Source organism: Pongo abelii, chromosome 7 (genome assembly GCF_028885655.2).
Source record: "Pongo abelii isolate AG06213 chromosome 7, NHGRI_mPonAbe1-v2.0_pri, whole genome shotgun sequence".
NCBI lineage: Eukaryota > Metazoa > Chordata > Mammalia > Primates > Hominidae > Pongo > Pongo abelii.
The window spans coordinates 20,387,071-20,411,940 of NC_071992.2; the positions used below are offsets into that span (position 1 = coordinate 20,387,071).

Consider the following 24,870-nt stretch of genomic DNA (forward strand, 5'->3'; position numbering starts at 1 on the left):
GAAAGAGAGAATGGATGTAAAGCCTGAGTGTGCTAGTGAGGCCCTTAAGGACAGATGCTGGATCCTGGGATCTTTGCATCCCCATCTCTGGCAAAGCCCCTGTTACACAGGAGGCCAAATGAGTGAGCCTTTGTCAAACTGAATAACACTAACTTTGGGCCAGGGCTTTTTTCTCCTCTCTCCTCACCTAAATAGTGGGGGATTGGCTGAAGAAGGGAAGAAGAAGAAGGAGAGACATTTCTGCTATACCAGAATCCTAGGAGTTTTTGCCATCCTAAGAGCACAGAGGGGAGAACAATATGGTACTCCCAGGGCACATGCCCCACACAGGTCCTGTAAGGAGGGCTGCTTAGCATGGGGGACACTCTGCTACCTAAGTCCTTTGAGTACCTGAATATAGGTGGGAGCAGCAGTGACCTCTCACTCAAAGAGCTTGAAATTCCTTGAGGGAAGAAAACAGTTTTTTTGTAAATGGGGTGCTTTATGACACTGTGATACCATCTCTTTAATTTTTGTGATACCTTCATTTGAAACATAATTTTTTCATCATCTTTCTACTGCTTGCTACTCCCTCTCCAGCCTATAATGCAAATGTAAAAAGTAGTTTGCCACTCTTTGAATATGCCACGTTCTCTCAAATCTGCTATTTTCACCCTTCTCTGGCTAAAATGCTTTTTCTTGCCTGCCTGCCTGGCAAACTCCTGCTTATCTTTCAGGCATCAGTTCAAGTCATGTTAATTCCTCAGGGAGGCATCCTCTGACCTTGGCAAGTATGCTTAGGTGGCCTCCTTCAGTAAGATTTTTCCATACTTCTATTAATTCATCTCATTGCTTAGTGAATGCTCAATTTATCTGTTTTCCTCCTATTTTGTGAGCTGTATGCAGGCAGGGACTGTATCTTAGTCGTCTTTAGAAGCCTAGAATTTTGCACAGTACCTGATGTGATAAATAGCTTTGGGAGGATATAAAACCCAAACTGTATAAACCCCAAACCACCTTGTAATCATACAATCTACTTTTTGTGTAGCATCTGCTATCACGTGCTGGTATATTAGGCTTCCAACCAGAGAGAAGGATTAACCAGCAGTGGGACATTAGTAATTCCCTGTAGGATGCACGCATCACCAGGATTAGCCCTTAACACATGTTACAACCTGGCCAAGGGGAAGAAGTTTAACTGTCTACTACTCTTGTTTCTGGTGGATGGCTCAGTACCCCAAAGGACGCTCTGATGCAAAGGTCTGCTCAGCAGCAGGCAGTACCCTATTAACCTAACAGGGAGTGGCATTTCCAGATGTAGATGCCCATAAGGTCTTCCTTCTTGTACAGTCTACCTACCTTTTTAATTTTTAGTTTTACAAATCAGGTAGAAACCACACAATCAGGTAGATATAGCCATACAAGACATAGAACTATGAAGTTTAAGCTTCCATTGATTGAGGAATTAGTCTCTAGGATCTGTGCAAGGTTTCTAGGAACATATATTAGTTCTGATTTTTTTTAAAAGAGCATTAACAATAAGAAGAGAGTGGAGACCGGTTATTAAACATGGCCACTCTTGTGCAGGCTTATTCTCATTGTAAGTAGATAGTTTACAGCTATGCTAGCACTCTTACGATGTAACTGAAATAGCAACCTGAACAACAGCCCATGATTCTACTTTTCACTCTTCATAAATGTATAATTTCCTTAGTGCCAGGCTTTTCTCTTTATAAAAGCAATTTCACCCAACTTTGCCCAAATGCACATTTGCCACACTCCAGAGCTATCATAAATCCGGAGAAGCAACCTTCTTGGAGCTCTAATCCAAGCTGATGCTGAAGCTTCAAAGTTTACAAAGTTGTTCCCTTGTCAATACTAACCCATTCTCCACCTTGGCGACTCAAACTCCCAATACATTTATCTGAGGGAGAGGACAGCGATGTAGGAAAAGCTGGTACCTTTGAAACAGCATCTTTCCTGGCATCACACCTCTCAAATGTTGAATGTGAGAACAGTGTTCTCTTCCCAGGCCCACCCTGAGACGGAGTGGGTGGAAATCCGGTGGCTAGGTATTCAGAGAAACGGTTTTGCCAAAGGCGGCTATACCCCTTAACAGAGATTTTAGACAAAATAAAGAAGTGAGCCAAGAGAATGGAATTTATGCTGGGGAAACGGCTGTGATATGTGAAATTTAATTTCAAAGGGTTCTTCCTTGCAGAGACAAAGGTAGCTAAAAGGACCAGTGTGGGCCCAGCATGCACACACATGCTGATCTGGCAGAGGCCAGAGTAGCTGACTTATAAACTAGAAGCTTATAGGACTCCATAGGAAAATAAGCTTATAGACTCTATAGGAAAATAAAGACAGTATGAGATATCCAGCCACCTAAGAGCACGGATCATCTCCAAGTATCAACAACTGCCTCCATTTCTCCCTTGTCATGACCCTCAAAGTAATGTGAGAATTTTAGAAGGATGCGGCAAATCGTTTACTTTGTGATCTTTGGGTTTCAGCTAACTCTATACCTCTTTCTACAAAGCCTATTTTCCCAAAAAGAGACCATGGTCTAAGGTGAAGCATTCCATGCTCCAATATTCCTTACCTGATGTATTCCAAAAGGAAGATGACAAAAGGGTTTGTGTTAGATACGGTCCTTCCTAATTTGGACACTTGAAAACAGTTCAGATAAAAAATAAAACAAAAAATAATTATGAAAGTGTTGTTTACAAAGCTGCTCTGGTAATATGCGAAATGTTAATGAAAGATATGGGTTTCCAGTGGCAGGGTCTGGAGAAGGAGTGGCAGGCACCAGATCCAGCCATCAAAGTGGCAAGAAGCAGCCCTGAAATGAGCCAAGGAGATGAGCAAGGAAGAAAGGGCTTTCAAGCAGAAACAAAAAGAAAAGACAAAGAAACTCTGGAGCTGAAAGCAAAGGCTGTGGGCAAGGGTCCCCTGCCCAAAAGGTTGATTTAAGAAATCCGGCCACAAGTAAGTTGTTCTTTGCGTCGGAGGTGATGGTGACCCTTGCCTTCCGTTCTTACTTAAACATCTGTATTCCCTGCCATAACATATTTTGCCACCTATAGCTAAAATGAAGTGCTGTCTCGGAATCTGTTGAACATTTAAAAATAAACTTTTGTAAAAAAAAAACAAAAACAAGCAAACAAAACAACAACAACAATAAAAAAGCAAAAAAGATAAAGTATAGTTGAAATATAGTTAAAGTCCTTTAAATAAAGATCTGGGTGGACTAAGGAAGGCTAGTTTTAAAAAAGAATAATTCTTTCAATCTTATATATGGCATTATTATAATATTTTGAAACATTTCAAAGAACAATAAATCAAAAGTATTCCTTCCCAGTCTCCATTCCAAAGCAGTTGATCATCTCAGCGGTGCAAGTGTGCATACCATGAGGGGTGGCCATCTGATTCAGTACTATGGATAGTAAATCAAAGGGGAGGCCTCTTTTCCAGAGAAACACAGGTGTGGAAAGGCAACTGCAGCAGTGTGTAAAGAGTGGAAGGACATGTGTTCGTGGACAAACACCAAAAACAAAAAGTTCAAAATGAATCCTTTCAAATTCTTTCCTCTGAATATCCATATGTCAATAATACACTGAAAACAGACATGTTGTCACAAACTTCTGTAAGGAATGAAGTTAGGTATAATCCTTCTGGAGGTAATTTAGTAATGTGTTTTCAGAACTATAAACAGTTCCTACCATGTGCCCCATGACACCCCTAGGAATCTTAAGAAAATAAAGAGATATGTGCGCGTGTGTGTGTGTAGTGTTATTTTATAAATCAAAAACTAAAAAAGAATATGTCTGACAGTGGGGGAAAAAGTTAAATTATGATAAATCTATTTAACAAAAAATACTACAAGCATTTAAAAATGAGTATGTTTATAAATGATCTAGGGACAGAAGAAACAAAACCATAATTACATATCATTTCACAGTCACCAAATACCAGATTGATGAAAACCAAAAATGTTTCTAAACAACTTTTAATAAGAAACTGTTTATGATAACATACAGAGTGAAAAGAATAAGATGCCAAAACTGTATTATACTATGATTCCACATAGATTTAAACAGTCTCTTCCTGGGAGTGCTGTTAGCAAGACAGCAGAATAGGTAGTCCCAGCTCCCATCCCCCCATAAAAATATTGAGTAATCAATGATTTATGGATCAAAATACCTACTAAGACAATGCCAAAATCCAGTTAACAGGTTGTAGTACCCCAGGAGAGTAGAAAGCCAAGAAACCCACGCTGAAACAGGTAAGAAAAGCAATTTCATGTCACCCACATCAGCCCCTCCCTGAAGCTGGCATGCCTCAGCACCAGAAGAGAATGCCCTGGCCCCTGACATCTCTTATGGGGGAAAGGAAAGAGGTCTTTGATATTCTGGCTTTTCAGAGGGCTGCCTGCGTAATGGCTTTATCTTGGTTCAATTGGAATACTGAGGGAACTGGATAGTGTGGATACCTGGGCACTGCTAAGAACAAAGGAAAGTGGTGGGTGGCTCGCTGCAGTCAGCACAGCTTGATGCAAGTGGGAGAAAAGGTGGTAAACCTGAAGCTTCCACCGTGGGAGGGCTGAAGAAAAGTAGAGTGTGGGGCCCTCATTCCAGCTCTTCTTGGTCCCAAGGGACTAATTTCTGTCTCACCTCACTCACAGCACTAACAGAACTAGCATAGTTTGGAAGCCTGAAGGACGCTTAGAATAGAGTAGAGAGACAGGTGGATTGCTGTGGCTGGCACAGTTAGTGTAATTGGGAGGTGCACACAACTCAAGATTTCTCTGTTGGGAGGGAGAGAGAGGAGCAGAGTAAGCATCCAGCATTCTGGCTTTTTGGAGGGCTATCTGAGGGAGTAGTATCTGACTCTCCTGATTCAGGGAACTGATGGCATACACTGAGGCATACACTTGGCGGCTGCTTAGAACAGGGACAGCTGGGTAGCTTCCTGCTCTAAAATCAGATAACTTGCAGTGTTGCAGACAGACATTAGACGGTGGAAGGATTATGGGCTCCTCAAAAAGGATTCAGAGTTCCCTAAAATCTCTAGCAAAGATGACTGGTGAGGGGCTTCTGCTCTAGCAAGCCAGTCTCTGTACTGGAAGAGGTGGCTGATTCTTCAAATGTGCAGATCCCAATACAGCTACAAGAGACAGAAGAAACAGGAAAACATGGCTCAATGGAACAAAACGAATTTCCAGAAATCGACCTTAGAGAAACAAAGGTATATGAATTACCTGCATAACCATTGTGAAGATGCTCAACAAGCTAATAAACGATGAATAAACAAAGTGAGAATTTCAACAAAGAGAAAATATTTAAGGGAACTAAATAGATATTTTCAAGCTGAAGAATATAATAACTGAACTTAAAAATTCAGATAAGAGGCTCAAGGGCAGAAAACAAAGAAGAAAGAATGAGCAAACATGAAGACAGGCCATTTGAAATTACCCACTCAGAGAACAAAGATAAATAAGAATGAAAAAGAGTTAAGAGAGCCTTAGGCATTAATGGTACACACCATTATGCAGACCATCACATTATAGAAATCCAAGGAAGAGTAGAAAGAAGAAAGAGAGCACAAAGCTTATTTACAGAACACTTCTCAAATCTGAGTAAGGAAACAGACATCTAGATTCAAGAAGCCTAAAGACAACTAGGATTAACGGAAATAAATTACACTGGGACCAATGACAAAATTATAAAAAGTCAAAGAAAAAGAGAGGACTTTGAAAGTAGCAAAAGAAAAGTGATTTGTCTGTGGATTTGTCAGCATAAATGATCCAGGGCCGGAAGTGACTGTGATGATATGTTGAAGGTGCTCAAAAAAAAAAAAAAAAAACAAAAACAAAAACAAACACTTGCCACACAAGCATATTACATCCAGCAAAACTACCCTTCAAAAATGAAAGATATATAGACCAATGGAACAGAACAGAGCCCTCAGAAATAATACCACACATCTACGAATATCTGATCTTTGACAAACCTGACAAAAACAAGAAATGGGGAAAGGATTCCCTATTTAATAAATGGTGCTGGTAAAACTGGCTAGCCATATACAGAAAGCTGAAACTGGATCCCTTCCTTACACCTTATACAAAAATTAATTCAAGATGGGTTAAAGACTTAAATGTTAGACCTAAAACCATAAAAACCCTAGAACAAAACCTAGGCAATACCATTCAGGACATAGGCATGGGCAAGGACTTCATGTCTAAAACACCAAAAGCAATGGCAACAAAAGCCAAAATTGACAAATGGGATCTAATTAAACTAAAGAGCTTCTGCACAGCAAAAGAAACTACCATCAGAGTGAACAGGCAACCTACAGAATGGGAGAAAATTTTTGCAATCTACTCATCTGACAAAAGGCTAATATCCAGAATCTACAAAGAATTCAAACAAATTTACAAGAAAAAAACAAACAACCCCATCAAAAAGTGGGTGAAGGATATGAACAGACACTTCTCAAAAGAAGACATTTATGCAGCCAACAGACACATGAAAAAATGCTCATCATCACTGGCCATCAGAGAAATGCAAATTAAAACCACAATGAGATACCATCTCACATCAGTTAGAATGGCAATCATTAAAAAGTCAGGAAACAACAGGTGCTGGAGAGGATGTGGAGAAATAGGAACACTTTTACACTGTTGGTGGGACTGTAAACTAGTTCAACCATTGTGGAAGACAGTGTGGCGATTCCTCAGGGATCTAGAACTAGAAATACCATTTGACCCAGCGATCCCATTACTGGGTATACACCCAAAGGAATATAAATCATGCTGCTATAAAGACACATGCACATGTATGTTTATTGCGGCACTATTCACAATAGCAAAGACTTGGAACCAACCCAAATGTCCATCAGTGATAGACTGGATTAAGAAAATGTGGCACATATACACCATGGAATACTATGCAACCATAAAAAAAGGATGAGTTCATGTCCTTTGTAGGGACATGGATGAAGCTGGAAACCATCATTCTCAGCAAACTATCGCAAGGACAAAAAACCAAACACCGCATGTTCTCACTCATAGGTGGGAATTGAACAATGAGAACACTTGGACACAGGAAGGGGAACATCACACAACGGGGCCTTTTTTGGGGTGGGGGGAGGGGGGAGGGATAGCATTAAGAGATATACCTAATGTAAATGACGAGTTAATAGGTGCAGCACACCAACATGGCACATATATACATATGTAACAAACCTGCACGTTGTGCGTATGTACCCTAAAACTTAAAGTATAATAAAAGACATATATATATAAAAGAAAGAAAGATAATATTTTCTTAGGTAAATGAAAGTTGAGAGAGTTCATCACTGCTGGACTTGCCTTACAAGAAAGGCTAAAGGGAGTTCAACTTGAAATGAAAGAATGCTAAACAGAAACATGAAAGTATAAAGCTCAATGGCAAAAGTAAACAGAGAGAGGACTTGGTATCCGTGGGAGATTTGTTCTAGGACCCCTGATGGAAACCAAAATCCATGGATGCTCAAGTCGCTTACATAACATGACACAGTATTTGCATATATCCTATGTATATCCTTCTGTACACTTTAAATCATCTCTAGATTACTCATGATACCTAATAAAAGGCCTACACATCACTTCATTGGCATAGATTCAGCACAGTACTCAGCATGTAGAAAATTCAAGTTTTGTTTTTTGAAACTTTGTGGAACTTTTTTTTCTGAATATTTCAATCTCAGGTTGGTTGAATTCAAATGCAGCAATCACTGATATGGAGTGTTGAGCGTATGTAGGAAAAATATACAATACTTTAATACTGTAATAGTGGTGTGTAAATGACTTTTAACTCTGGTATAGAAATTTTAAAAAAAAGTATTAAAATACTTTACCTATAAATATACATTAGTGGGAACAGAATACAAAAGGATATAATTTGTGAGGGAGTAAAAGTATAGTTTTGGCATATGACCTGAAATCATTATCAGCTTAAAATAGATAATTATAAGTGTTTTATGTAAGCCCTGTGGTAAGCAAACAAACAAAAAAACCCCTAAAAGATACACAAAAGAAAATGAGAAATAAATAAAGAAATGTTATTACAAAAAAATAAGGAATACTAATAAAAGTAAAAAAGTGACAAGACAGAAAATAAAGAGCAAAATAGCAAGAGTAAGTCTTTCTCTATCGATAATTACTTTAAATATGAAATGGATTAAACTCCCAATCACAGCTGGGAGTGTGGCTGAATGTATTGAGAGGCAGAGAGAGAGAGAGAGAGACAGAGACAGAGAAAGGGAGGGAGGGAGAGGGAGAGGGAGAGAGAGAGAGAGAGAGAGAGAGAGAGAGAGAGAGAGAGAGAGAGAGAAACCCAAATATATGCTGTATACAAGAGACTCACTTTAGATTTAAAGACACACACACCTGAACGTGAAATAATGGAAAAAATATTACATGCAATTGGTAACAAAAAGAGCAGAGGGGTAGCCATACTTATATTACACAAAATAAGTAAAAAACTGTCAAGAGAGAAAGAATGACATATAATAATGAGTCAATTCATCACACAGGTGTAACAATTATTAATACATATGCATCTATCATCAAGGCATATAAATATATAGAGTAAACATTGACAGGACTGAAGGTAGAAATTAACAATAGTAGGAGATTTCCACACCCCACTCTCTATAATGTACAGAACTTCTAGACAGAAGATTAATAAAGAAACAGAGAACTTCAAAAACGCAATACACCAAATATCCTAGCAAACATATACAGAACATTCCACTCAACAGCATGAGAATATGTATTCTTCTCAAGTGCATATGGAACATTCTCTGGGATAGATAAAATTCTAAGTTACAAAACAAATCTTACCAAATTTAAGAAGACTGAAATAATAGCAAATATATTTTCCAATCACAAAGAAAGGGAAGTAGAAATTAAAAGCAGAAGGAAAATGGAGAGTTCACAAATATGTGGAAATTAAGCAACATGATCCTGAACAATCAATGGGTCAAAAAAAAAATCAAAAAGGAAATTGGACAATAATTTGAGTCCAACAAAAATGGACAAACCATATGCCAAAACCTGTGGAAGGAAACAAAAGCAGTACCAATAGGCAAGTTTATGGTAATAAACACAACATTAGAAAAGAAGAAAGATTTAAATAAACAACCTGTTTTTATACCAGATAAAGAACAAAGTAATGCAAAGTTAGCACAGGAAAGAAACAATAAAGATTAGAGCAGAAATAAATGAAATAGAGAAATGAAAATCAAAGTCAGCACAGGAAAGACACAATAAAGGTTAGAGCAGAAACAAATGAAATAGAGAAATGAAAACCTAATCAAAGATTAGAGCAGAAATAAAAGAAATAGAGAAAAGAAAAAATAAAACTAAAAATTTCTTTTCAAAAGATCAACAAAATTGACAATCCTTTAGCTGGACTAAGAAAAAAATAGAGAACACTCAAATAAATAAAATCAGAAATGAAACAGGCAGCATTGCAATTGATGCTACATAAACTAAAAGGATTCTAAGAAACTATTATGAACAATTATACACCAACAAATTGGGAAACCTAGAAGAAAGGGATAAATTACTAGAAACCTACAATCTACCAAGATGAATTATGGAGAGGTAGAAAATCTGAACGGATCTATAATAATAAGGGATTGAATCTGTAATGAAAACCCTCCCAACAAAGGAAAGTTTAGGACCAGATGGCTTCACCAGTCAATTCTATCTAACAGTTAAACAACTAATGCCAATCATTCTCAAACTGTTCCAAAAATTGAAGAGGAGGGAACACTTCCAAACTCATTTTATGAGGCCAGCATGACCCTGATATCAAAACCAGAAAACAGTACTGCAAGAAAACTACTTGCCAATATCCATTATGAGCATAAATGCAAAAACTCTAAACATAATGCGGCAAACTGAATTCAACAGTACATTAAAAGGATCAAATACAATGACCAAGTGAGATTTATCCTTGGGATGTAAAGGTGGTTCAACATATGAAAATCAGTCAAAGTGATAAAACACATTAACAGATCAAAGGATAAAAATTACACAAACATCTCAATGATGCAGGAAAGGGATGAAATTCAATATCCTTTCACGATAAAAAAACCCTCAAAAGAGAAACAGTTTCAAATGATCTTATATGTAGAAAACCTAAAGATTTCCCAAAAACCTATCAGAATAAATAAATTCAGCAAAGTTGCAGGATACAAAATCAACCATCAGTTCCATTTCTATACACTAACAATGAACAATCTGAAAAGGAAATGAATAATACCATTTACAACAGCATCAAAAAGTATTAAAAAATACTTAAGAATAAACTTCATCAAGAAGGCAAAAGACATATACACTGAAAACTATAAAACACTGCTGAAAGAAATTAAAGAAGACACAAATAAATGAAAAGACATTCCATGTTCAGGGATTCAAAGATTTAACGTCATTAAAACGTCCATACTGCCCACAGCGACCTACATATTCAATAAAATCCCTATGAATATCCCAGTGGAATTTTTTACAGAAATAGAAAAAAATTCCAAAATTTATATGTAATCACAAAAGACTCTGAATCTCTGAATAAGCCATAAATGATACTGAAAAAGAAGAACAAAGCTGCAGGCCTCAAATTCCTGATTTCAAAACATATTACCAAGCTACAATATCAAATCAATATGGTTCTGGCATAAAGACAGACACATGCATAGACCAACAGAATGGAACACAGAGCTCAGATAAATTCAACACATATATGGGGGGAAGCTGGAACCCTTATGTACTGTTGTTCAGGTATAAAATGGTACATTGCTTTGGACAACCATATGGAGTTTCTTAAAAAAACTGAAAACAGAACCATATGACCCCACAGTCCCACTTCTGGGTATTTATACACAAGAAATGAAATTAGGATCTGGAAAAGATATTTGCACTCCCATGTTCATTGTGGCATTACTCACAAAAGCCAAAAGGTGGAAACGACCTAAGTGTCCACTGAAGGATGAATAAAGAATATGTACTACAGTAGGCTCCCCTTACCTATCCATGAGGGATGCGTTCTAAGACCCCCAGTGGACACCTGAAATTTTGAATAGTACCAGACCCTATATATAGATGACCCTTAAACAGAATGGGCTTGAACTGTACAGATCCACTAATATGCAGACTGTTTTCCATCAAATGAGGACTAATAATATGGCACTTGTGGGGCGTGAAACCCGAGTATGCAGAAGCCAACTTTTCTTATATGTGTATTCAACAGGGCTGACTGCAGGACTTGAGTATGTGGGGACTCTGGTATATAAGGGGGGTCCTGGAGTCAATCCCTTGTGTGCATGGAGGGATGATGGTATACTACGTTTTCTCCTATGCATACATACCTAAGATAAAATTTAACTTATAAATTAGTCACAGTAAGAGATTAACCATAATAACTAATAATAAAATAGAACAATGATAACAATATGCCACCATCACTGTTCTCTGGGGCTATTGAGTAAAATAAGGGTTACTTGAACACAAACACTGCAATAGTTAGACAGCTGATCTCATCACAGAGATGTCTATTAAGTGACTAAAGGATGGGCTTATATAGGATGGCTATGCTGGACAAAGGGATGATTCACATCTGGTCAGGATGGAGCAGGATTGAGTAAGATTTCATTACGCTACTGAGAACAGCATGCAACTTAAAACTTAAAATTGTTTATTTCTGGAATTCTCCACTGAATATTTTTTAACATCAGCAAACAAACTGCAGAAAGTGAAACCACAGATAAGGGAGACTACTGTATATACATATACTGGACCTCGTTTAATTATTTCATCGAGTTTTTGGATTTTTTTATCTGCTTTACTTTTACCTTTTGCAAGTAAAGAACTGTTCCCTTCAGTACAGCATAAAAGGTTTTCCATCCTCGTTTTCCTCTTGGAGCTAGAAAGGGGGAAAAACGTAAAATTTTATTTGACATCATCATTTTAGAAAGAGAATCTAAATGACCAACATGATGACAGTGTTTCAATATTCTACCTAGCTACCAAAAGTAATAACAATAAGAACCAAAATGTTCTGAGCCTTATGGTGTACCAGGCAGCATTCTAAAATGTTTTCTATATACGATCTTAACATTTACAATGCTCCTACCAGGTTGGTACTATTTCTCTCTTCTTGCAAAACTGAAACACAAGGCAATAACTTGCTAATGGTCCCACAACTAGGAAGAGGAGAAGGCTGAAAAACCAGGTAGCATGGCTGACTACAGACTGGGTAAGCACAGGAAGCATACTGGAAATACATAGCAATCCAAGAGAAAGCTTAAAAAGCTCATGTACCAGAGCCTTTATAGCTTCTTCAAAGATTCTAGGAATCATAAAGTAGTCTCAGAATATGAAAGGACCACTTTTGGCATTTCTCCCATACCTCCCTCAACCAGACTGCAAGTTTAAATATTATTACTCCTATTGCAACCTGTGCATATCTCTACTGAGGATCTTGCTGTAATGTACTATTTTTGTCTAAATGTCTCTTTCACTAGACTATAAATGACTTGATAGGAGGTATCCTTCAACTTTAGAATTCACCAAATCTAGTATACTGCAAGGCAGACTTAAACACAATCATACAAATTATCCAAAATAATTAATTATTTCAGAAGTCCTTAAATTTCTTCTGTTTATATTTTTCTGGATATAAAGTAGATTTTCTCTATTGACTTGTATAAACTCTTACAAATTGTTCTAAAGCAAAAAGCAATAGATTAGCAAAACAGTTTAGGATTTATTATCTTAATACAATTAAAATCTATAACTGGAAAATGTTATTGCTTGAATGTCATTTTTCTAAACATATCTGCTGAAATAGACAGGGAGAGTCATTTACTCATGCTCTTGTATCAAATGCTTGGCTGCCTGTGGTCCGTCTTTAACTTGGATACCTGATTACATTAGAAAGTACATTATTGTCAACCAAATCCTTTAAATCTCTTTTGACTGAATACTCAAGAATTCTTAGACTTGGAACTAGGTGAATAGCCACTTACAGAACACAGGCAATCCTGCCAACACCACACTGAGATATCCACCTGGCAAGAAAGGATTCAAAATATCCACCCTGCAGGTTTCCAAGGGAGATAATAAATACCATCCCTTCTGTCTCCACTAGGTGAGCCTTAAAGGTATACTAAAAATACATATAACCAAAAAAAAGCATACCATCATTTCCTTTATAAAGCAAAAAAGCAACTGATATAAACAGATAACCATACATCACGTATAAAATAAATATTCACTACAATATTATAAAATACATATTGTTCAATAGATGTGAAATTCTGATACTGCCAACATGAGCACTGTGCACACAGAAGAGACTAGGGCCGAGAGAACTGCTGCAGAACAGGACCCCAGGTGGCATAGTGTGCAGGAGGCACCTGATCTGAAAGCAGACCAGCTGGTTTCCAGCCCCTTCACAATCTCACCTGGTCTGAAAACTATCCTCCCACCCACCAGCCCCTAACAAGTCACTCTACTGCTGTACTTTTGCTTCATTTTAAAATGTGGGTAATTCCTAGAACTGAAGGCAAAGCACTGGCTAATGCTGGCATGGAACCTGGAGAAAACCTTTTTGTTTTTAACAGAGGAGCCATAGGTATAAAGGCTTTCCCCAAGCCCTAAAACTAATTTATTGGCATCTTGAGATCCCTTTAGTTCAAAAATCTATACATCTACGTTTCTACTTTTGCAGTAGGTCAATTAATCCAAGTACACATTTACAAAATTTTAAACAGCTCTTTCTCATTACTACACTAAGCCTACTAGAGATTCCAAAGAGCTCTCCAAGCGAAATGTGATTTTAAAAGTCACTCATGAGTGACTAATGCCCACTAAGTCAGTTACTTAGTAACTGACTTACTTATTGTACTCACTTACTGCAGTCTCTACTTTTCTATCTCCCACAGAAGTATAAAACTTAACCTTATCTTTGGCCAGTTACAATTTAGTAATCTAACACATGGATGAAACAACCTATAATCCTCCCAAAAAGATAACTAAGTAGCAATTATTCAACAGTATTTAGCTGGTGTGCTATAAAAGCACTGCTCTAAGTGCTCTGACACATATTAATCCATTTAACTCACACCATAATGCTAAGAATAAGGTACTATTGATACTTCCATCTTACAAGAGACAGATGGGTGCAAACAAGCAGAATTCAGGGGAAGAAGGGACTACTGTGCACTAAAGTGGGCTGGGAAGGCTCTCTAGAGCAGGTGCAACTGCTCTGATTTGACAACCACACATACAGTGCCGCTGTTGCCACTGGACCCTTGGTGAGGCTCTTCATGCAAAACACAATGAGCTGGACGCTAATGAATGACAAGCACTGGTCCTCATCATGAGGACTGTAGAAGGAGTTAAAGCGATTTCACAGCACGTGTGTTATTAAACACACAGAGCTCCGTAAAGAGTTGTAACTTCACATAAGGAACTTGATGAGAGGAAGAGTGAAAAGATTACTGACAGGAAACGTAATGTAGCAACTGACAGGCTTTAACTACAAGGGCTGCGGGGAATCAATAGGCTGACATCCTTTAATATCCAGGTATCTTCCGTGAGAAAGTGTTTACTGAGTTTGATTAAAAGACACCATTTTACATGTGAACCCATCCTTTCACTGCAGTTTTTACTATGCATACTTAAGGTCCAAAGACAATCAATTGCTTTCCTTCTTGAAAATACAAGAAACTTGTAGGGTTTTGATTCCAATAATCTGCCTCTAACCTTACTTTAGCTTTTTTTTTGTTTTTTAAACAGACATGATTGTTTTTCTATAACATGCTAGTGTCAGTTTAATGTTTACCTTTATCTTTATTGATCACTTATTTCTGTACCTCAGATTGTTTTTTGGAGGCCATTTTCAATTACTTCTTGAAGTCTATCCTTTAGAAGTTCCTTTAGTGAGGAGGGTCTTTTGGTGGTCAATCTTCTATTTTTGTTTGTATAATAAATGTCCTTATTTCATTAAAAATTCAAAGTTGATAATTGCTTTTTCTTATGAAGACATTATTTCACTATCTTTTGGCTAACACCATTGTTGCAATGTTGATAGTGTTTAGATCTGTGTGCCCACCCAAATCTCATGTTCAACTGTAATCCCCAGTGTTGGAGGTGAGGCCTGGTGGGAGGTGATTGGATCATGGGGGTGGTTTCTCAAGAATGGCTTAGCACCACCCCCTTCTCGTGACAGTGAGTAAGTGAATGCTCGTGAGATCTGGTTGTTTAAAAGTGTGTAGCACCTTGCCCGGTTTGCTTGCTCCTTCTCTGGCCATTTGAAGTCCTGTTCCCCCTTCACTTTCAGCCATGACTGTAAGTTTCCTGAGGCCTTCCCAGAAGCTGAACAGATGCCAACATCATGCTTCCTGTACAGCCTGAAGACCCATGAGCGAATTAAACCTCTTTTCTTATAAATTACCCAGTCTCAGGTTTTCTTTATAGCAGTGTGAAAATGGACTAATACAGAAAATTGGTACTGTGAAGTGGGGCATTGCTTATAAAGATACCTGAAAATGTGAAAGTAACTTTCAAACTGGATAAAAATCAGAGGTTGGAAGAGGGTGGAGGGCTCAGAAGAATACAGGAAGATGAGTGAAAGTTTGGAACTTCCCAGAGACTGGATGAATGGTTATGACCAAAACGCTGGCAGTAATATGGACAGCAAAGGCAAGGCTAGCAAGGACTCAGATGGAATGAGGAACTTATTGGGAACTGGAGTACAAGTCACTTTTGTTATGCCTTATCAAAGAACATGGCTTGCACTGTGCCTTCGTCCTAGGGATCTGTGTACTTTTGAACTTGAGAGTGATGATTTAGGGTATCTGGCAGAAGAAATTTCTAAGCAGGAAAAGTGCTCAAGATGTGGCCTGGCTGTTTCTAACACCCTATGCTCATATGTGTGAGCAAAGAAGTGACCTAAAACTCGAAGTTAAATTTAAAAGAGAAGCCAAGCGTAAATGTTTGAAAAATTTGCAGCCTGGCCACGTGGTAGAAAAAAAAGGCCTATTTTCAGAAGAGGAATTCAAGCAGGCTGCAGAAATTTGCATAAATTAAAAAGAAGCCAAGTGCTATTAGCCAAGACAACGGGGACACGGCCTTGAAGGTATTTCAGAGACCTTCACAGCAGCCCCTCTCGAGGCCTAGGAGGGAAGAATGGTTTCATGGGCCAGAGCCAGGGCATTGCTGCCCTGTGAAGCCTCGGGACACTGCTCCTTGCATCCCAGCCTCTCCAGGTTCAGCCATGGCTCAAAGGGGCCTGGGTACAGCTTGGGCTGCTGCTACAGAGCATGCTGGCCATAAACTTTAGTGGCTTCCACATGGTTTTAAGCCTGTGGCTACACAGAGGGCAAGGACTGAGGCCTGGGAGTCTCCACCTAGATTTCACAGGATATATGAAAAGTCTGGATGTACAGGCAGAAGCCTGCTGCAGTGGTGGAGCCCTCATAGAGAATTCCCTATTAGGGCAGTGTGGAGGGCAAATGTAGGGTTAAAGCCCTCACACAGAGTCCCATCTGGGGTGCTACCTAGTGGAGCTGTGAGAAAAGGGCCACCGTCCTCCAGACTCCAGAATGGTAGAGCCACTGACAGCTTGCACCATATATGCCTGGAAAAACCGCAGGCAGTCAATGCCATCCCATGAGCGCAGCTGCAGGGGCTGAACCCTGCAAAGCCACAGAGACAGAGCTGTCCAATGCTGTGGGAGCCTACCCCTCACACCAGTATGCCCTGGATGTGAGACATGGAGCCAAATAACAATTTTTTGGATCTTTAAAATTTAATGACTGGCCTTCTGGGTTTCAGACTTCTGTGGGGCCTGCAGCCCCTTTTTTTTAGTCCATATATTCCTTTTGGAATGGGAATAACTTCCCAATGCCAGTATCCCCATTGTATCTTGGGAGGAACTAACTTGTTTTTGATTTTACAGGTTCATAGATAGAAGGAACTAGCTTTGTCTCAGATGAAACTTTGGACTTTGGATTTCTGAGTTAATGGTGGAAGGAGTTAAGACTTTGGGGAACGTTGGGAAGGCATGATTGTATTTTGCAATGTGAGAAGGACATGATATTTGGGAGGGGCCTGGGGCAGAATGATACGGTTTAGATCTTTGTCCCCACCCAAATCTCATGCTAAATGGTAATTCCCAGTGTTGGAGGTGGGGCCTGGTGGGAGGTAATTGGATCATGACTCATCAATGGTTTAGCACCACCTCCTTGGTGCTGTTCTCGAGATAATGAATGAGTGCTCACGAGATCTGGTTGTTTAAAAGTGTGGAGCACCCCGTTTCTCTTGCTCCTCTGGCCATGTGAAGTGGTGCTCCCCCTTTACCTTCCACCATAATTCTAAGTTTCCTGAGGCCTTCCCAGACACTGAGCAGATGCCAGCATCATGTTTCCTGTATAGCCTGTGGATCTGTGAGCCAATTAAACTACTTTATAAATTATCCAGTCTCAGGTATTTCTTTAGATGAGTGTCAGAACGGACTAATACAGATTTCTACCGAGTCTAAATGTTATGTCTAAGCATGGGTTTCTTTTAATTTATACAGACTGGTGTTCTTTGAGCTTCCTGTGTATTATTTTGAAAAACCTGTAGACATTATATCTTTGAATAATGTCTCCCCTCTATCGTCTTCATGATTGTAACCTGACACTCCATTCTAATTTCTCACTTCATTCCACTTGTGACTTATTCATTCTTTCATATTCTCCATCTCTCTGTACTTCTGTGCTAAATGCTGCGTAATTTTATCTCCAGTACTGGTAGGCCACCTAGATCCAAAAATGCCCTGAAGGCTTAGCATCCCCAGGGTTAGCCACCTCCCCACATTTGTACTCATGCTTTATTCCTGGCCTAATAGGATTTCCCTTTCATTGTTACAGGCTTATCCATTCAGATAAAAGTTATTTAAAAATATTTCATCTATAAGTTTTAGATGTTTTATTATGGGAGAGTTTCAGAATCTGTAGGCCATCACATTGCAAAAAATAGATTCTCTATTGCATTTTTCTTTCCTTCTTTTTATAAAAAGGGAAGAATTTATGCACAAACTTTGTTATCTAGGAAGAATTCATTTGGAGCAGGATGCAGGAGATATTGTGGGGTGAGAACAAGGAGAGAAACTGGAACAAGGGGAACCAGTAAGGAAATTACAGTAGATGAGATAAGAGAAAAAGGCCAGAACATGAATAGAGGCATACGATACATTAAGATAAAATGGAACAAAAGGGGAAAGGCATTAACATTAACTGAGCACCTACACTGCAGCACTCTGGGTGTTGAGCTAACATTATACCTATACGTTCTATGTGTTCCAAACAATCTTTTCAGGTAGGTATTATTGTCTCTGTTTTATATTTTATGTCCCCATTATTAACTATATTTACAATTCTCAAAGGTAGAGTATGCTCCCAAGGAAGCTACCCATCTAAGGGTTTCAAAGCTACTGTACAGGACAATTAAGGAAATATGTTCTAAAGATACATTAAGAAGTAGAAAATATCCAGGTGACAATTCTTTGCAGTGGTCGGGAAGCTACTCCTGTGAGGTGGGTGCTGAAGGCAGGAAGGGAGATGATGAGATGAGAGGGAAATATAACCAGGTACTTTCTCTAATCTCACTCAACTATAGGACCTTCAAAGGCATCCCTGCTCATGACTACAGATCTCAGAACAGAGGCACGGTCTCTGGCCTGCCCCCTCAGGTGCTCCCAGCTCCACATTTCTGCAGAATAATTATCTAATATTAATAATAATTACAGTAGTAGTAATAGCACAGCATATGATTGCTGAACACATACTGTTTTAAGCACTGTTTCAAGACTGGACCTGTATAAACAAAAGCCCATAAGTCTATAAGGGATCCACGGTTATAACCTCCATCTCACAGATGTGGAATCTATGACCACCTTCTTCCCACCTCCTATGAACGGGCAGCACTTGCTTCCCCATAGCACTGGGCACTTTCACTCTGGTTTCCATAAAGGGAAAGGCCAGCTAAACCAGATTAGGGAGGCAATGTCTTGGATAAATCTGGGATCTAGAAGTGATATTAAAATTATTTAAGAGCTGAGGCTGGGCACGGTGGCTTATGCCTGTAATCCCAGCATATAACAAGACTCCATTGCTACAAAAAAAAAAAAAAAAAAAGAAGTCAGGTGTATTAGTACATTCTCACATTGCTAATAAAGACGTACCTATAACTGGGTAATTTATAAAGGGAAGAGGTTTAATTGACTCACAGTTCAGCATGGTTGGGGATGCCTCAGGAAATGTACAATCACGGCAGAAAGGGAAACAAATATGTCCTTCTTCACATAGCAGCAGCAAGGTGAAGTGCCGAGCAAAAAGGGGAAAAGTCCCTTATAAAGCCATCAGATCTCAGAACTCATTCACTATCATGAGAACAGCATGAGGGTAATGGCCCCCAACAATTCAATTATCTCCCACCAGGTGGGAACTACAATCAGGATGAGATTTGGGTGGGTACACAGCCAAACCATATCACCAGGCATGCTGGTGCATGCCTATATTCCCAGCTACCTGGGAGGCTGAAGTAGGAGGACTGTTTCAGTCCAGGAGGTTGAGGCTGCAGTGAGCCATGATCGTGCCACTGGATTCTATCCTAGGTGACAAAGTGAGACCCTGTCTCAAAAAAAAAAATATTTAAGAGTTGATTCAGGAGCTACCTTAATCTATTGGGAAAAGCACTGTTCCAGTCAGATTGAAGGGACATCCACAGCAAATGGTCTGTACCAGTACACAGTCTCTGAGTATCAGCTCTGGCTTGGGGGCTGCTTCCTGACCAGTATGGGTGAAATTAAGAAATGAATGAAACCAACAAGCTGCTGTGATTGTTATTCTGAGTCACACTCACATACACATGAGGACCACATTTCTGCAATAGAAAACTTGGCAGTTCCTCCAAAGATGGGTGATATTGGAGCCATCACTGAATCTTCAATATTACAAACCAGTTATTATTTTCTCTTTATTACTAATTTGAAGAAACATATTTGGAAATATAAAGTACAGCGAATAATATTTTGGCTTCAGTTAATACCACTGATTTTTGTAAAAGTGAAATGCTTAATGGGGAATGAAAAGACAGTATCCACCCCTCTTTCATAAAGAGGAAGATATAAAATATTTCTAAACAATAAAATATTCAGTAAAGAGTAATAATGGATTTATGCCAGAAAAGTTTTTTTTTAATCCACCAAAAGGTATAAGCTTCATGCAGAAGTTTATATTTGCATGCTATACTCTCCAACTTTTCTTCTCAACTGAACTGGAAACGGATTGTGTTTAAGATCCAATTTTCTATTACTGTTCCAATTTTCTATTTCATTCAAATGGCAGAGTATTTGTTCCTACATCAAAATCTTGTCCTGTTTTTTGCCCACTCATCTCTCTGGGTTCCCTGATCATCTATGTTTTTCCTTTTCCTCATGTTTAATATCAGAAAGTCATAATATGGATAGAAAGACATAGTATGCGCATTGCCTATTTTTTTCATTTAATACATTAATCTTTACTTCCTGTCTGTTGTCTTGAAAATATTTTCCCATTGTTCCCTGTAAAATGACAAAAATACCATTTTATTCCCCTCAGAGTAGAGAGAGAAAATTAGCCATATACACATTAATGAGAAGTAAATTCTTTTTCAGGGCCTCACGAAGAGTCTTGGCGTGACGGCCGACAATGCAAATCCTGCCAGGCCAAGAAACAGGTATGTGGGGATGAGGTAGTTCTAATGCAAAATATCTTGAATTTCCTGAGGTTAACGGAGAAAGATATTTACAATATAAAGCAATCCCAATGATGGCATTCCAAAATAAATCCAGCACTTTAATGTACTTGAAAACAAAGATATACTCAGCAGAAGTTCTGTACTAATATAAATGAGACATCACTTATACTAGCTGTAAAAAGCACAAGGCATTTTTAAGACCGTTCTATTTTCCCAGTGATAGAACTAAACAACTTAAAGTATCTTTAAAACAAAATCCTTAAAGTATGTATCCTAAAGCATGAAGAAACAGGCTACCTTGGTAAGAAGGGAGTTCTGAAGTTCTAATCAATGATACAGCTCACGCAGGGAGGAGTCTGCTTTCTGCAATTGATGTGCAAAGAATTTAAATAAGTTCATAGATGACAGACTCACAGATGATTAAGTGAAGTTAAGGGTAATCCTGTATATTAACCTCTAACTTTCTTTTACAAAATATCCTCAGGCATCACAAGATATTCTATTAAATCTTAATTAATAGAGCAGCTCAGGCACTTTTAGATTACTGCTTGAAGCAATCACGTCCAAGCTGAGCACAGGAAAATTTACCATTGGGCTATGAGTCACACAGTATTTCAGTATTCAGCAAGTGATAGTATTAATTATCATTGGTTTATAGCAGAGTGGTAGAACTAAAACAGTGCTATTACTACTATATATTCCTAATCACTTATTTTTGAAACACTTAAGGCAATTTACACATTACAAAAAAATCACTTAATCCTTATAGTCTTTCTCTTTTATAAAAGGATGCTTTGTCAACTCTATTTTATAAAGGAAAAAACTAGGGGAGCCTTGTAGGAACTGTTAAAGCAAACTAAATATGGCCTTAGAAGGACTCTATACTTCCTTATTTGAGTCCTTGTGCATGAACTGCAACCTAACTTAATAGGTAGACAAGACTGAAAACGTGACTTAGGACTATGCACCTGTAACAATACCTGAGTCTTGGCCAATCCCAGTAGCCGTACTTCAACCACTCATACACTGCTGAGTGTTCAAACTGTATTCAAATAAGGTACGTGCTGAGCTGTAACCAACCCAGTTGTTTCTGTACCTCACTTCTGATTTCTGTATGTCAATTCCCTTTGTTTGTCTATAAATTTGTTCTGACCACGAGGCATCCTTGGAATCTCTCTGAATCTGCTGTGATTCTGGGGGCTGCCTGATTTCTGAATCATTCATTGCTCGATTAAACTCCTTTAAATTTAATTGGGCTGAAGCTTTTCTTTTAACAGAACCTACACCTATTGCTTTTTCCAGAAAATTATTTCCTTTTTTTGTATAATAGGAACCAATGCGTATTTTGATAGAGAATAAAAAATGAAAACAAAGAGAGAATTGGAAGAATATTCTATCCAAAGTGTCCCCTAGTGGGGTGATATTCATTCTGGATATGGCTCTATTCCTTTAAGAGGTCTCAAGACTTTTACCCTAAAATGTTCCGAAATGGCAGAAAGTTTCATAAACTGGGAGCTAGGCACTCAGATTTTATTCATGCCATGATGCCCACTATTTCTCCACTTTTGGACAAGTAATCTAAACATCTCTGGTTAAAAATCAATACAATGAATCTACTACAATCTGACATAATTATTTTATAATGTTGTTGAGTTAATCTGGGCATATAAGATTATTAGGACACATACCCTACCCCTAAATCATTTACATATACAGGCAGTAACATTAACAATGAAAGTTAATTTAACATGATAAACTGTATAAACTGTATAAACTAAATGGTAGCATGGCACTAACCTAAGACAATCACAGTGGGGATTCCAGGAGGTAAAACGAGGAGGAGGTCATTAATTCTGCTTATGAATAGGATTTAGAGATTAGAGAACACTTTAAATGAGGGTGTACTTTAATGTAGGATTTTGAAAAAAAAATAGGGTTTTCTTTTAACCTTCACCTTTTGTACAGTATGTTAGCAGGAAGACATGGAATCAAAATGTGGATCCCAATTTTGGAAGTCTCATAACATTGCAAATTATCATCATCCTTTAGCAAGACAGCCTAGGAACAACAGTTAACACTTAATTTTTTATTTTTTAAGAGGACACATTTTAGAACCAGAGAACCTGGTTTGAGATACTGGCTTCACCTGAGTGACCTTGGACAAGTCACTTAGCCAGTCCTATGCCTTACTTTCGTCCTGTATAAAACAGTTTTTCCGAGACTTAGATGAGTTAATATATGCAAGTCCTTTGGATTTTTTTAAATTAAAGATACTGTCTGCTAAAGAAAATGCATCAAATTTTCATGCTAAAACACAAAGACTTTTTTTTCTCACTTCTGTGAAAATAAGCAATTTAAATCTAAGTTGCTGGAATTTTATTAGAGCCTTAAGGGAATGCGATTAAGGGAGCTGGATCACATTAACAGGCAGCTGTAACCTAGGAAGCTGTAAGCTTTGCTTCTCTGACTGTCTGATTACAGATTAGCCTTTTTCCTTATCTACACTGTTTTGTAAAATGTTGCAAATGACTAAAAGGCACCAGGGAAGACCCCTTCTTGCTTAACTGTTGATCTTCATTACAGATTGATTTCCCTCTTACCTTTCTCACACAAAGACTTGATGACTATCACATTGTCTAAGGTGGGATGTTAAATGAACTCTTTTAAATTGGGAAGTAAATGATAACAAGCTGTAAAGAAGAAAAACAAGCTGTACGGAAAAGAAAAATAACTAAATTATTATAACCCATAAAGCAGCCTTACATAAAAAAAGTTATAATCCTACTAAATTTCTTTGTTTTCTGCCCATATATAAGCAAGACCTTAAGTTTTTACTTCAGAGCACTGGCCTCATTTCTCTGGAGTCCATGTTTCCCAGATTCTTACTTGAATGAACTCTAAAATTGGATTCTGATGCTTTCACTTACTTCAGGTTGACATTTCATTCAAGTATTCGGAATTCTTTTTGTTAGTCAATGTTTGAGAACACCCCTTTAACATTACTGATGCATTTTTTTTTTCTTTTGAGACGGAGCCTTGCTCTGTTGCCAGGCTGGAGCGCAGTGGCGCGATCTCAGCTCACTGCAACCTCCACCTCCTGGGTTCAAGCCATTCCCCTGCCTCAGCTTCCCCAGTAGCTTGGACTACAGGTGCCCGCCACCATGCCTGGTTAATGTTGTTGTATTTTAGTAGAGTTGGGTTTCACTATGTTGGCCAGGATGGTCTCGATCTCCTGACCTCGTGATCCGCCTGCCTCGGCCTCCCAAAGTGCTGGGATTACAGGCATGAGCCACCGCACACGGCCTACTGATGCATTTTTAACAGAAACACTTAGCACATACCACCCTTAACTGGGAAGAGAGCTAAGTCTGACACATTTACTCCTATTAATATATTTATTGTTTCCACTTTGTCCCAAGTCCTGTATTGACATTGGAGATATCAAACATGAATGCAAACAATAAAAGTAGACGACAGAAGAGACAAAAGCTGTTGGAGAACTTTCTACCCAAAAGATGAGCCACAGAGTCACTCAAATCTAACTTTTAAAAACAAGTATCTTTCTCCACTTGGCCAGGAGACGGTTTCACTGGCAGCCATTACTAGACGTACAGGAAGAATTTACATGGCTTGGGCTGAGGTTGGAAAAGAGGTCAGAACACAACAAGAGCATGCATCATTAGCTAAGGGTTACCGGAAATGCGTGTGGGCAGCAACAAATCCCAAAATGACTCTCACTACATCATTTTTTTCAGGAAAAATATAAACACCAGTGATAGAGACAGGAGGCAGCCAAGGACCCCTCCTGCCCCCAACCCCTGACCGAATCCCGCCTTCAAGCCTAAAACAGCATAAGGGATGAAAAACCAGACTGCCAGTCTGGATGAAGCCCTTCCTTTTCCCCAAATGATTCTCTCTGAACAACACCCATCTGCACATTGGGAGGAGAGGGTGGGGCCTTGGGAAGTTTGCGCTGTTTGCAGTGGGGAGAAGCCTGGCCTCTCTTGTTTCTGTGTGGTAAGGTGGGATTTAATCCCTGAGGTGGAGAGCCT

At 38.6% G+C, this 24,870-nt stretch overlaps 1 protein-coding gene across 11 annotated transcripts in view; it reads right to left on the reverse strand.

The window, feature by feature from the left end:
* The window catches only part of PSD3 (pleckstrin and Sec7 domain containing 3), a 727,754-nt gene that overhangs the window by 57,451 nt on the left and 645,433 nt on the right, over nucleotides 1-24,870 (reverse strand). For all 11 annotated transcript variants that reach the window (XM_054561279.2, XM_054561280.2, XM_063726550.1 and 8 more), the window contains one exon: nucleotides 11,881-11,951. In XM_054561279.2, the coding sequence (XP_054417254.2) occupies nucleotides 11,881-11,951 (71 nt within the window). The remainder of the gene's footprint in view (nucleotides 1-11,880; nucleotides 11,952-24,870) is intronic.